General features: G+C 51.7%; 3 protein-coding genes across 3 annotated transcripts; 1 reads left to right on the plus strand and 2 right to left on the minus strand.

Moving 5' to 3' along the window:
* Positions 1 to 653: 653 nt before the first annotated feature.
* On the minus strand, positions 654 to 1,881 carry CONPUDRAFT_57479 (uncharacterized protein; the record flags this gene model as incomplete). The annotated part of the gene is made up of 4 exons (XM_007770852.1): positions 654 to 896; positions 1,083 to 1,286; positions 1,350 to 1,492; positions 1,545 to 1,881. 4 exons carry the CDS (start codon positions 1,879 to 1,881, stop codon positions 654 to 656), a joined length of 927 nt encoding a protein of 308 aa, XP_007769042.1.
* Positions 1,882 to 3,932: 2,051 nt separating this feature from the next.
* Positions 3,933 to 5,292, minus strand: CONPUDRAFT_57337 (GroES-like protein; the record flags this gene model as incomplete). Its single annotated transcript, XM_007770843.1, has 5 exons — positions 3,933 to 4,040; positions 4,100 to 4,503; positions 4,565 to 4,754; positions 4,814 to 4,892; positions 5,030 to 5,292. The coding sequence occupies 5 exons, from the start codon at positions 5,290 to 5,292 to the stop codon at positions 3,933 to 3,935; spliced, it is 1,044 nt and encodes a 347-aa protein (XP_007769033.1).
* Positions 5,293 to 8,387: 3,095 nt separating this feature from the next.
* Positions 8,388 to 8,744, plus strand: CONPUDRAFT_27134 (uncharacterized protein; the record flags this gene model as incomplete). The annotated part of the gene is made up of 1 exon (XM_007770769.1): positions 8,388 to 8,744. A coding segment is annotated over one exon (357 nt), but the record flags the coding sequence as incomplete, so codon positions are not given.
* Between the last annotated feature and the right edge of the window lie 4,912 nt (positions 8,745 to 13,656).

A 13,656-nucleotide genomic window follows, 5' to 3' on the forward strand; every position in this document is an offset into this window, starting at 1 on the left:
TGCCACACATCTGCATGCCAAGCTGCAATGCCGAGATCAGCAGCGCTGCGCAGCCACTGGTCAGTAATTGAATCGGGGGAAAAGACGACACTCACCGTAGAGCCCACGGAAACTGTGGGATATCCTCACCTCCCACAAACCCTTTGACAAGAGCAATGTTAGCTACGAGAGGAGGGCCGTGATTTCGAGCCTGAGTGACCCGCATGAGGTACTGAATGTCGACTGGTTCACGGTCGAAGGTGTAAGCATAGCGGCTTGATGTCCCACGGTGATGAGTTGCTGCTCCATAACGGAGATTCTTCCAGTAAACGTGGGAGTACGACAGTACTGTGCCTGAGAAAACATCGCCCTGACCTGTCGTGTCAGTGCAGGGACGGAGATCAGCAAGATCCCGCCAATATTCCCGCAGGAACTCGAAAACGGCATCATAGAACCTCTCGTTGATGCTCAGGAGCTCGAGCTCCTGAGCATGAACGGCAAAAACGGGCTCGTTGTGATCCAGTGGAGGTCGAGGGGCTGCTCCTTGGGTAGCCTTCTTCGTAGACTTCTGACACTTCTTCAACATGGATATGGTATTGTCGTCGTTGGGTGTCCGGTTAGGCAATGCCTCAAGTTGTGAGATCTAGCCAGGGTGGTGCAATGAGACAGGGATATTACAGAAGCAGACCACTCACCAGTTCGTGGTTGAAGGTACTGGACCACCACTGACGCATCAAGGTCCCCTCTAGCTCACCGCCCTTGTGCCGATTATGGTTGATGCGTGAGAGTTTACCATTGTTCTGCTCATATGGGTAAGCCCATCTTCCGTAGCACGGCCCGTACTGATAGAACTGGCCCTCCATGTGTTGAACAAAATGGAAGTACTGTGTGAGATGAATGTGCATGCTTGCCCACAACTGGCAAGCTAGAGCTAGAGCTGCGCAGCCACGTTGCACGTCTTGCGGAGAGATGGATCAAGTGGCAAGTATGCGAATGCCAGCTGAGAACTCGAGGATGGTCATGTAGTGACGTCGGAGGTTACGATCAGTAGTTATGTCATCGAGCGCGTCTAGAACTTCAAGCGGAGTGTGCGGATCCTGGACAAGAAGGCCTTCTCGCAGTCGTGAGCGTACTGTCTTCTCATATGTAATCTGGGCTTTGCGATTGTTGGTGTTAGACGCAGATGGTGGTGGATCCGCATCAGGGATTTCGCTGTCTTGCTCCCAGGCCACAAAAAGCCCGACGAATAAGACGGAGATGAGGTTTCTCCATTGGTCGGCTTTGGGATGACCCTTCCCACGTGCCATCTAGAATTGCGATAATTAGTTAGAAACTGACAAAACGGCTGCGAAGTGGAACATGTAACATACGCATGGGGGTGGATGACCAGCTTCGGCTGGCCAATGAAGGTTTTGCAGAAAGTCTTCGAGTTTTTCGAGAGGGTTCCGGTGTCGATTGCCGTTGAGGAGACCATACTTGTATAAAATCACATTGCTGACGTGTCGAGTAAGACCTGCCAGGGAATAAGTCAGCGCGAAGAGAAATCAAGGGACGAAAAGTGTTACCAAGAAAAACACCGTGCATGAACTCTACGGGCGCGCTCTGGGAAGGCATCCACCCTGGTAGATAATTAAGCGAGGACCAAGAGACGCCTCGCCTAGTCCGTATCTCGTCGGCGCTCTCAGGGTCTGCGTGAGCCATGAACGCATACTTGAGATGGCGCCAGTCTTCTTGAAGGCGGAACTGAGAGGGGTCGTAGCAGGAGGGAGACGCAAGCTCGTACGAGGTAGCATAGCATTTGTCGCACATGAAACGATTGGAGGAGTGGCCCGAGGTGCCATTGACCTTGCGAGTGGATAGGAGATCGGAGCAGTTTAGCCAGAGATAGACATGAACAAGCATGCGGTCGGTGAAACCATGGACAGAAAATTCGATGCCGCCGCCGAGTCGTGTCATGCTGGCGACGAAAACATCCAGGAGGTTGTTGAGCTGCGGTAGGGTGGGCTCGTTCGGGCCGGGGATGACCATGAGTAGCAGGGTTTCCTCGGGAAGATGGCGAATATTGCGGGGGTTGTTGCATATGACGGCATAGAGAGCGCCAGTGGAATGATTATCATGTTCTGTGGATTGAAACCTGTATGATAAGTAAGACAAGGAGGAGAATTAATCAATGACCAGCTCACCAGTCAATGTTGAAGTGCAAAACGAGCCCGCATGGCAGCGACACAAACCGCTGAGCGAGCTTGAGGGTGTTGACATCCTCCACTCCCCACTGACTCTCTCGGTTTCGTCGCCGCTCCATTCCTGCTTGGATTGCCCTCCATCCCCACCCATCATATACGTCCGTCATCGGCGCTGTTGGATCATCAAACGCGTCGTATCCGGTGGCTTTGAGCGGTGGATCGCAACCTGGCTCATCGCCGGGCTTTCTCCAGTGTTGAAGCTGGTCCCACTTGCCGGGACGCAGCAGAACGCGTTGCAGCGCACGCTCGAGGGGGACATATGGAACTATCAGGCTGGGTGTATGCTTGAGGGAACCATTGGCAAGCTTCTTGATGCTGTAAAGTAGTCCAGGGCAGTCCTCGTCGAGGCATTCAGGTGAATCGAGAGCAAAGAGTTTGTCGGGATGATGGGTCACCCAGCATACTGGGCATACGAAGAGGTAAACGATGAAATTGAGGGTTGAAAGACCTAAACGCTTGAGCACGGTTGGCATCGTGCATGCAAACCCGTCAAGGCCGGGTAATTCGAGGCCGGGGATGTCACGACACATCGCCTCAAGGAGACGCTTCTTGCAGTCGAGCTGGAAGTGGACGCTCTGGAGTGTATTGCCGTGCAATGCAACACTGATGAACGCCTCTAGGTAGGCGTTACGAACGTAGGCATGGTCATCGAAGGCTTCAGGCGGCTGATTGTGATTGGGGAGTTCGGGGTCGTCGACATTGGAGAAGTCAAAATCTTCTAGAGCCCGGTATAGTTGCTCGTGGGCCGGTGATTCGTCCATTACATCGTTGACGAGCAGCTCTTGATCATCGTCGCTGTCGCCACCAATGCCCTCCTCAACCTCTGCTGACTCGTCGAGAGTGCGCGTGAGTACGATATTTCTCTCGTCGCTTGAGTAGCCGTCCTCCAAGTCGTGGAACTGTGCGACATCTGCAGGATCCTCGAGCATCAAGTTCTGGTCGTCCTTCAAGAGCTTTAGCATAGGTTAGTGTGGCATAAATTGCATGCGACGCACCTGGGTGTAGTCCTCCTCTTCCTGCAGCTCCCAATCCCCTCCTGTCGCCTCAATGCCTTGTCCAAGAGGCTGATCTTGTGGCTCGGCAGCGAGTATCTGAGGATCCGTGGTCTCTGTGCTTGACAGACCCATAGCCTCGTCCTGGAGCTCGTGGAGGCGAGCCACCCGCTCGGTCTGTAAGCTATACCCGGTGCGGCCTTTGTAACATCGGTATGACTGACACCGACACTCGACGAGGGCGTCTCGCTTGCGCTTCGAGGGCATAGTGGGCCGGCGAGGACATCGTGTGGGTCTGTGTAGGCAGAGGAATGGCGGGCGGGGATGGTGGTGGTTCGAGAGCAAGGACAGTGAGGCTTAAGGGCGTAGGGCTCGTCGTGCTCAGGGGGACGTATGTGCTGGCTCAACAGTCAGTTTCGCGACATATGGAAGGTTTGGACCAACAGCTAATGATTGACGGTGCCAGAAGAGGCAATAAGTCGAAAACAGGTTCGCCACTCGGAAGCCTCAAACACGCGGCTGATTCATGGTTATACATAAGTATAGCCTACTAATTTCGACTATATTACAGCGGCTGAAAATCTACTTCAAAGTCCAGTGTAAGTGGATTATTTATATACAGATATTGTGCGTAGATTTTTACATATTTGACTATACCTCACGTTCGACTACACTCGTATCAAAGCTGCGTAGCATGCCTTTCACCCGTCAAACACTCTCAAGGGTTAACAACAAACTTGACACCGCTGGCTCCACCTGCTTGCAACCTCTTAAGCGCGTCAGGTACTGCTCCAAGTCCTCCAAGTATGACCTCGGGTGTTCCAGTCTGTCCCAGTGGCGCATCAGCACACTCTCAACTTATGCCCTCAATGAACCAGTACGCACCTTAAGTTCTCCGCTCGCAAGTAGTCCAGGTAGCGCTGCCGTGAGCCTTGAAGCGATCCCGCGATTGTGCTCTGCGTCAATGTGTGCGATAACGAACACCACCTCTTTGCCTTCCTCCTTCACCTTCTCTTCTGGAATGTTCGACGGTAATACTGTCACGAGCCGTCCATTACGGGCAAGCGCATCGAACGCGGCATGCTGCGTCGCCGCGTCGCCCACCGCGTCGTATGCAACGGTAAGCGCCTTGCCGCCCGTCGCTTTCTCGATTTCGGCGCGGAGTGCCAGGCCGGCGAGAGAGCGGTCGAGAATGTGCGTCGCACCGAGGGACCGAAGAAGGCTGGAGTGCTTCGCCGAGGCGGTGGTGAGGATGGGTGAGAAGCCTGAAAGTCTTGCGAGTTGGATCGCTTTCGATATCATCGGCTCGTTAATCTCGAGTTACAGCGCGAGAGACATTGCGATGCTCACCTGCTAGCCCATTCTGCGTCGACCCGCCCACGATCAAGACCGCCTCGCCCGTGTACCTCCCTTGGCCCTCAGTCGTCCATGGCTCGGAGAGCCCGATTCCGTATGGAGGGTTGTGGTAGAATCCCACAGCTGGGGTGAAGAAAGCCGCGGGCACAGTTGCAGCTTGCTCGAAAGTGATTGAGTCGGGTATCTACCGCCATCATGTTAGCAAGACATAGCTTTAACGACGTGTTCTTCAGAACATCTCACCTTCACGACGATGTCCGCCCTGGTGATACTATACTGCTGGAACGTCTGTCCCTCACCGTACGCGACACTCGAGTGCGCTCTGTAGCAAAGCCGATGTAAGGGTTTGTACGTCCATTCTGATTTTTTTCTGAATGACTTTCGTGCTGATACCGACTTGAACGGACCCTGGACAAGCTCCTCACCGACAAAGGCGTGCACATGCGCGTGTCTACTTACACGCGATCGCCCTTCTTGAGCCCTTCAATGCCTTCCCCGACCTCTTCAACAACACCAGCACCCTCGAAGCCGAGCACGGCAGGGTACACTTTCGGCCCCATAAACCCTGTTGTCTGGACCTTCCAGTCGAAAGGGTTCAGCGCGGACGCGACATTCCGGACGAGGACCTCGTCAGCCTTGGGTGAAGGGACGGGTCTGCTCCCCAGCTGGAATTCGCCTCGCTCAGCGGTGAGGAGAAGGGCGGTTTGTGTGCGTGAAGCCATCTGCACAATGATTTGGTGGTAATTAGGAGCACGGAGCGAGTTGGGTTTCGTACACCCCTTTCACAGTTTTTTATAAGTACGCGCTGGAGAAGACCTAATCAGCTGAGTCAAATCTGATGACCGATTGTGTTGAGATTTACCAATCTTTCGTCACTATGTGACAAACGAGAGAGACATACCTAGCTTGTCCGGTTCGGCCGGGTATTGATATATGCATGTAGTTCCTGCGGATGTATAAGTCTGAAGTGGTGGGATGGCTGCGGGATGGGATGGTTTGAAGACGTGATTGGCGAAGCATGCGACCAAGATGACAATAAGAGAATGACATACGCGATTGAGTGGCTGTGCTGTTTACTCCTCAGCGGAAAGAAAAACCGCTGAAGGGTTGCTGGCCGAGGGCACGTTGCACAGAGAGAAAGTCAAGGCTTCAACGAGCCGACCACCGAGCTGACGGCCAAGAGAATGTCTTCAAGTCTGACAACGTGAGGGCAAAGACGGGCCACGGTGCGCATGCAGGAATTCTCAGAAAATTGGCGCAAACAACTGTGGGAAATTCTGGATATAGCTCATCATGCATCAAGCTCATGCAAGTCATGTCCAAATGATCCACGGTCGACCCTAACAGAACAACCTAGTGTTATCTCTTGTGTTATCTGACACAGTAGCTCACGCTCATGTCTCTCTCCAGAGCGTATACCGCCAAGATTCAGTCTTGTAACTCAAGCTCTCAAGAGCGACACCTTGCCAGTGCGAGCATCCATCGCAAAGCCGATTTCTTAGTGCGGTCGCAACGATTCCGCGTCTCCGATTCTCTGTGGATCACTGCAGCATTTTACACATCTCTTCCAACACCTTCTAGAACTAATCTATATTTATAGAATCGATGGAGTGTGCAGTAACTTTGTCACTGCATTACATGAATTAGCCGCAATTCCATTCCCAGAGTCTTGTTTTTAACGCAAGTTCGACGGCCCAACTGCGGAAACTGTATGTTGTACGTCATCACTTGATGACGCTAGACGGTGACCTACCGTTCCATGACTGGGCTTTATTCGTTCAGCTTTTGATGTAGCGACGTCAACACATTCGCCGAGGGATAACTCTGTTTGTATCACTACCATCGACTGGCATTCACGCAATACATCCTCAAGCACTCTACACTCGCATCTACTGCATTGCGAGCCTCCTCCGTGCACATCCCTGGGCATGGTTTGACTGGCAGTCAATTCTGACCAAATTAGTAAAGTCACCGGACGGCGAGGTGGTATTCATGGAAGTGTGCGCAAAGGCAGCTGGAGCCAGCTAAACACCAACAAGGTACGCTCGTGTAAGTGGCCGTGTCACTATCAATGACTTGATTGTTGTACTGCATACGTGCTTCCTCAAGGCCTGCAAGAAATGGCAAGAGAGGTCCAATGCATCAAGGTAGCCAATACGACGGACCCCAGATAACGTACATTGGACATCCGCATTGGATTTGCTGGCGCCTAGCAAGCTGTACAACCTGCACACGGGCAACGATACGGCACGATGGCATGATCATCTACCTCGGCATTTCCGCGGCATCCAACTCCAGACGCTCGGAGGAAATAAGGTAGGCCAATGGTATCACTTTGTCGAGCGCCAGTTATTCATTCCAGTAGTCGTCTGGCCTCCGATTCGTTCCCGAGAAGTGCGGCGAAGTCTGGCGAAGTACTGGTTCGTGGCGAATCCCAATTCAAAAGGTGCATCGGGTTCAATAAGATATACCAAGGCGCTGCAATTGAAGTGAAGACCTGGAACTGTTCTCGAATCGAGATGTGTGCGAAAGAGGCCTTCATGTTTGAGTTCTGATATCTCAGACATTTCGTTGTGTTACCAGCTTTGGCTAGTTTATTGTACTGTGATCCCACGTCAGGATGAACACCCCCGTCAGGATGAACACTAATTTTTTTCAACCTCATCTCACGCAAACACTTCAAACAAGTTATATGGAAATTATTCACAGTATCAGTAGAGCTTGTGTGTAAATTGACAAGAGCTGAGGATGTCCCGATGCAAAGTTATAATCCCCAAATCAAAGAAATTGTGTCATAAAGGAATTTTTTCACATTAAATGACTACTGCAAATTGTGTATGCTTCTATTGACTGCTCAACAAAATACCCTCCTTTCTTTGAACCTTTAATGTGTACAATAAAATTAAATTGGGGATGATTGAGGGAACGGGATGGGAATAAAGATTAGAGAAAGATGCAACACTCTCTGCGCGGCTTAGCATGGCTGATATCTTATCTAATCTGGCCTCATTTGGGCTTATCGAAGCCGCGTATCACCAGATGCGGTGCAATCAGTCCTAATCGAGGCACGGCAGCGGACGAAACTTACCTTATTTGGGAGTATCGGCAGTATTACCGGTTATCGCAAGTGTTCATCCTGACGTGGGTTGGGTCTGCAGGGATCAAAACACTAATCCTGGCATTGTGCTCGTTCTACTTAGATCCACCCTACGCAGAATTTACTGACAGTAAATAGGTCTCGGAAAGCTTGCAAACAAAATTTTGACTCAAAAGGAGTGCGCAATTATATTTGAGAAAATCAGCAAATTTCGGTGTTCATTCTGACGGGGAATCACAGTACTCGCCAAGAAAGTCTCCAACTACGCGAAAACATGCACTATTGTGATATGCTGTGTATCATTCATGAATCTAGACGCCCATCGCGCCACTGCCGTGCCGTACTCTGGCCCCATCTTGTGATTGATGTCGGAAGTATCCGTTCCAGCACGAGGCGCTCTTCAGATATACGGCCGCAATGATGCTGGCGTGTTCAGACCCTCGACACAATCCGTCACTATCTCCAAGTCCATCAGACAGTACGTCCGTCGACCCTTCTCTCGACTTACGATCTACTCACTCCCATCATAGCTACCACCTAGTCACTATGCCTTCGCCTGCGGTTGGCGACGAGAAGGTCTGGGAAAAGCTCGCTGAAGAGTGTGCCCATGGCGCAGTATACGACTCGAACGAACGTCAGCCGCACTCCAAGTGCATTCCAGGAACCAGAGCTGCCCTCCTTGATGACCTCAAGGCTCTTGTTGACGACGACGAGGAGCGAAAGATCATCTGGCTCTCGGGCGAGTCAGGGTGTGGAAAGTCAACGATAGCGCACAGCCTGGCGGAAGAGCTTGATCGAGAGGGTCGACTCGCAGCTACGTTCTTTTTTTCCAGAAAACACACCAAACGAAGCACCTTCGATCACGTCCTCCTCACTCTCGCATATCAGTTAGGCTTGCAGCATCCGCGTGCAAAGGAGATCATCATGAAAGCCATCTCTGACGATCCCGCCCTGCTGTCAGCAGATAAATCTCGCCGTGACCAGCTTGAGATGCTTGTCGTTCGACCTCTGAAAGCGCTTTATCCCGCCTGGAGGGATAAACATGGCATGTCAATCGTCTTGGACGCCCTTGACGAGGGTACTACGAACGGTCTACTAGTAGACCGCATATACCTCTTCATCGCCTTGCTCGCTCGCATTGTCCGCGATCTAGATCTCCCCGTTACTAACATTGTCGTTACCAGTAGATCCTGGTCCCAGATTGAGGATGTGATGGGCTGCAGCGATTTTTCAGACGTCATGAACATGGTCCGACTTGAGGATTACAGATCGCACGGAGACGTCAACTACTACATTGGCCGGGCCTTTGATCAGATTTATGCATCCCGTGGCCTTGCCCGCTTTTGCTCAAAACCCTGGCCTAGCGACGACGACTTCTCCCTCTTATCCGAACGATCAAACGGTCGATTCATTTTCGCAGCCACCATCATTAGGCTCATCAATCAGGAGCAGCCTCACGATCGCCTTCCCCTCGTATGCGACATGCTTCGCGGCAGCCCATCGAGCTGCTGGGGAAACGTAGACGACCTGTACACGTCAATCATCGATGACATCACCGAATCCTCCGTCCGAGACAAGGGGGTCGAATACCTGTCCCTGATCGTCAACCTTGCCGAGCCGCTGTCTCTCGTTGATTTGAATCGGCTCTTTTCCGACCATATTCATTCCTACCTCCTTCCTTTTACAGCTCTGATATCTCTTCCGCATTTAGATTCGCCCGACCGTGTCCAGATCTGGCATACATCCTTCCGTGACTTTTTACAGAGCCGACCGTTGGGCAGTCGCGACCACCCTTACCTTCCTCCACTCCAGATACACACCCGTCTGAGCATGTCATGCTTCCGAGTAATGTACAAGTTCCTCAAACGTGACATTTGTGATCTCCAAGATCCCTCCCTGTTGCATAAAGAGATACCCGAATTTCGTGAGAAGCGTGATGCCATTCCTCGCGCGCTTCGGTATGCTTGTTGTCACTGGGTGTACCATCTCCAGAAGTGTCAACTCGATGTCGCTGTACAGGCGCTCCTTCTCAAGTTTCTTGAGGAACACGTTATTTTTGCAATAGAAGCTTATGCCATCTTCGGCGAGCTGGACCTTGGGGTCGAGAATCTCAGAAAGGCCAGGACATTTATACAGGTGACGTCCTCAGAGAATCAAATTTGCGCTGTGCTAACCTCTTGGTCTAATAGGGCTGGCCGGAAGGCGCGTTTCCGCGGCGGCATGCAGCTGTTGCTTTGCTATACGACAGCTGGAGGCTAACCCTTGACTTCTTCGACCCGATCAGCTCCTCCGCTCTCCATGTGTATGAGTCCGCTCTACCTTGTAGCCCAATGAAGTCTGCCATTCGAGCCACTTATGCATTTCTGATTTCCGATGCATGGTCTGTTTCCTTTGAGGATGGGCTGGACGAGAGCTGGGACTATGTTCTCCGTACCATCGACACCTCGGGAATGGACTGTTCCGTTGCTGCTATCTCTCTTGACGGCTCGGAGGTAGCAGCCTTTACTACTGATTCAGTGCAAGTCTGGAATACTAGCTCGGGATCTCCTATCCGGTCATTGCCTCTATACCATTCATTGTCGGGGGCCCAAAGCATAGCTCATGATAACTCATACATTGTTTTTGGCGACCGGGTGTCTTGTAGCGAACCAGTCAATCAACTCCGAGTCACTGAAGGTGGCCACCGGCAGAACCACTATCATTTGTGGCGGCTATCGGATGACCAAGTCTTTTTACTTCATGGAGCGCCATCAGAAGTTTCATGTGTCTCCATAGCACTCTCCTATGACGGTACCAAAGTTGCTTGCGCATCCGCCGACTACGCTCGTGGGGGGGCGCTGAATTTGCCGTCCGCATCTACAACCCATATACTCTCCAGCAGATCTTGCAGATTTCTTCCGAACGCTTCGAACTCATGCACCCGTTTTTTCATAGACCGAAAATAGTATTCTCTGAAGACGGAGGCTGGATCATGATCCACTATGGACCACGGCTGCACATATATGACACCGAATCGGGGCTGCTTTTATATGACATCCATCCCGACGATGGCGTGGGAAATCGCCTGATTCATTACGCCAACTCCATCATCCAATTACAATGCGGTTTCCTATGCGATGCTAGATCTACGAGGACTGTGAAAACATCATCTCCCTTGCCATTGCCACAAAACCTCACCTACAGCGGAAAGCTTGTTGGTCTCAAGATAGGTGAAAATGTAATGAGGATCTGCATGTCGAGTAGAACTCCATGGAATTCCCAGAGCGAAGCTTGCATTGGTCCCGTCGTGGTGGACAAAGCAATTCTGATACTGGACCTCGGTCATATGGGCCTCGGCAGCAATGCTTCTAATAAATTCTCCCTTCAGAGAATAGCTTCGAATCTGTCTTTGCATGCATTCGGAGAAAAATACCATCTCGAGCGCTCTTCAAGCGATGGAAAAATAAGAGTTTACAGGAGAAAATGCGACACCAACCATGAGCAGCTATACATGGTCTGCGGTCCAGGAGTTCAGTTCACGATCCCCGCCTCGAAACCAAGTGCTTGCCTATTGTCACCAAGATCTACATATCTGGTGGTTAATAGTGTTCACGAGGAGCTGCTTCGGTCCGAGGTAGAAATCTGGCATACCACACAAGGACGCAGGGTCATGGACAGCGAACACATGCAATGGTCTGATAATTGGGGACCTGAACATCTTCGTCGGTTTGGATCGTACAATCGCCATCATAGGATCCGTATCTCTGATGACGAAGACACGGTTGCCACAGTTTGGTACGACAAGGGTTGGAAGGTGTCTATTTTTTCTCTCCAGGAGACCAAGTTCGTACACGCCATCACTTGTACCCTATCGGACTGGGACTCGGATACGTTTTCCTCGTACTGGGACAGGCAAGAAATTCTGCATTTCGAATGCGACATTGCCTCAGCTCAATCGAATATTGTCAAACTTTGGCTCGTCAGCAATACTATGGATTTTATCCAGCTCCATCAATGTATAAATCGCGAAGGAGAGTGGACGTCTCATTGTATTACGTCATTCTCATGCAAACGCGGAGGGGCCAGCCATCTGCGGCAATCTGCTGGCTTCGGGCGCGTATACTATTTTGTTGAGCCCTATTGCTCAGGGCGGATGGTGGCACTGAACTTAACTGCAACAGGGGTTAGTAAAATTTCTGACAAGGGGATCAATTTAAAATCTGAGGCTTACATTCAATAGGCGTACGAAGCTGAAGAGGTGGACGACTATCCGAGAGTGTCCTATGACGCCAAGTCTTGGTCCGATATCTGCTTCACTGAAGACGGGTGGTTACGACAGGGTAAACGCAGGATATGCTGGCTGCCTGCGAGATACCGCACCTGTTCCTCACACGGAGATAACCTTATTAGCGGGGAGTTAATACTGCCGTGCCCGGCTAGTTAGCTATTGTATCCACGTATCCTCGACACCGCAGGTATTTCCTGCGGTTTCTACTATAAGCAGCAAATACCATTCTATTTCCTTTTCCGCCGTCGTCTCCGTTCCCCAAGGTACCACGTCACTGCCGGCAATGTCCGGTGGCAACTCTAGGCCAGGAGACCTATTCCCGCCCTCTGCCCCCGATTCCCCGTCCCGACATACCCCCGCTTCTGCTCCCACGTCGTTTATGACGTTTCCCGCTCCCTCTGCTCGCTGCCCTTGACAATGGTCAGCTGTATCTCCCCTTCCCGCGGTCCGTGAGAGCCCGGGTTTTCTTGTACGTAGTTGTATATAGTAATAGATTGCTTTCATTGTAAATAGGGTTGTATTGACACGTATAAGAGGGTGGAATGCAGAGAAACAGACCACGTGAGCAAGGGACTTAGCAGATTTTGCAGTGGTGTTGCGGGGAATCGGCCGGAACTGCGGATAAAGGTTCTGCCGAGGTACACGTGTCGGAACAGGAACCGATCAGGGCCGAGAGCCGGAGTGTGGGTAATCCATTTGCACATCAACGTTTCAACACGCGTTCATTCAGCACGTGACAGACGCGCCTCCTGTTCTCCTCGAGGTTCACCTCAAGGCAGCCCTAGGCAGCCGTTGTTCTCTCCTCTCCCCTCGCTCTTCCTCGTCCGCTCGTCCTCTCCTCTTCCTCTATCTATCTATGGGGCCCATTCGCAACTCTGGGCGCAGAGTTGAGATCTCCATCGGCGATCCTCGTGGTGCTGGAGGTCTATTAGAGGCTCAAAGTTACTCTAGGCGACAATCTGCGAAAGAGCGCGTCAAATATGAGGAGGTGCTACGCACGAGCAAGCAAGGTAAGCCAGCCAATCGTTTCCTGATATTCTCTTACCGCTGCCTTGTAGGCTTTAGCAGGAAGTCCCTCCAGATGCTGTCACAGGCCACTCGTGACGAAGACCTCGATGGCGACAACGCGATGGGCGATGACTCAGAGCCAAGGGATCAAGGAGAATGGGAGGATGTGGAGGATGGGTCATCAGAGAACGATTTCATGAACGCTATGCACGAACATGCACGCAGGAAGTACGTCCCTTCCCCGTTGTCTTGATATGCTAATTCTACTATTTTCTCTTCTTTTCTGATATTCCTTCAGGCTGGACTCGACCAGCGATCGTCGGTCCTGGCGACAACGCCTCGAAAGGCTTCAGCAAACTCTCCTACCGCTCATCCCCGCCATGTCAGCTGCGTACCTGAGGTGGCAGTATCCTACCTCCCCCGGCACCTGTCCTCCCTCTTCCAGTACAACTTCAGCTCCTCATGCGCCTTCTTCTCCTTCTCAATCGCCTTCCCACTCTCCCGATACTCCTTCCCCCTCTTCCGACGCGTCGCCAGCTCCTTCGGAGACGATCTCTACGCCTACCGGCGCCCTCCCCTCCGACTCGCTCCCAGCCTCTCCTCCAACTAAGCCCGACGCCTTGCAACCCCAAAATTCGCCCGTAGACTGGTCATTCAAGATGTATGTAATTGACATATACACCCTCAATACCCAAGTCACCATCCCGCGGGATG

The sequence above is a fragment of the Coniophora puteana genome (assembly GCF_000271625.1).
Source record: "Coniophora puteana RWD-64-598 SS2 unplaced genomic scaffold CONPUscaffold_7, whole genome shotgun sequence".
Classification (NCBI taxonomy): Eukaryota; Fungi; Basidiomycota; class Agaricomycetes; order Boletales; family Coniophoraceae; genus Coniophora; species Coniophora puteana.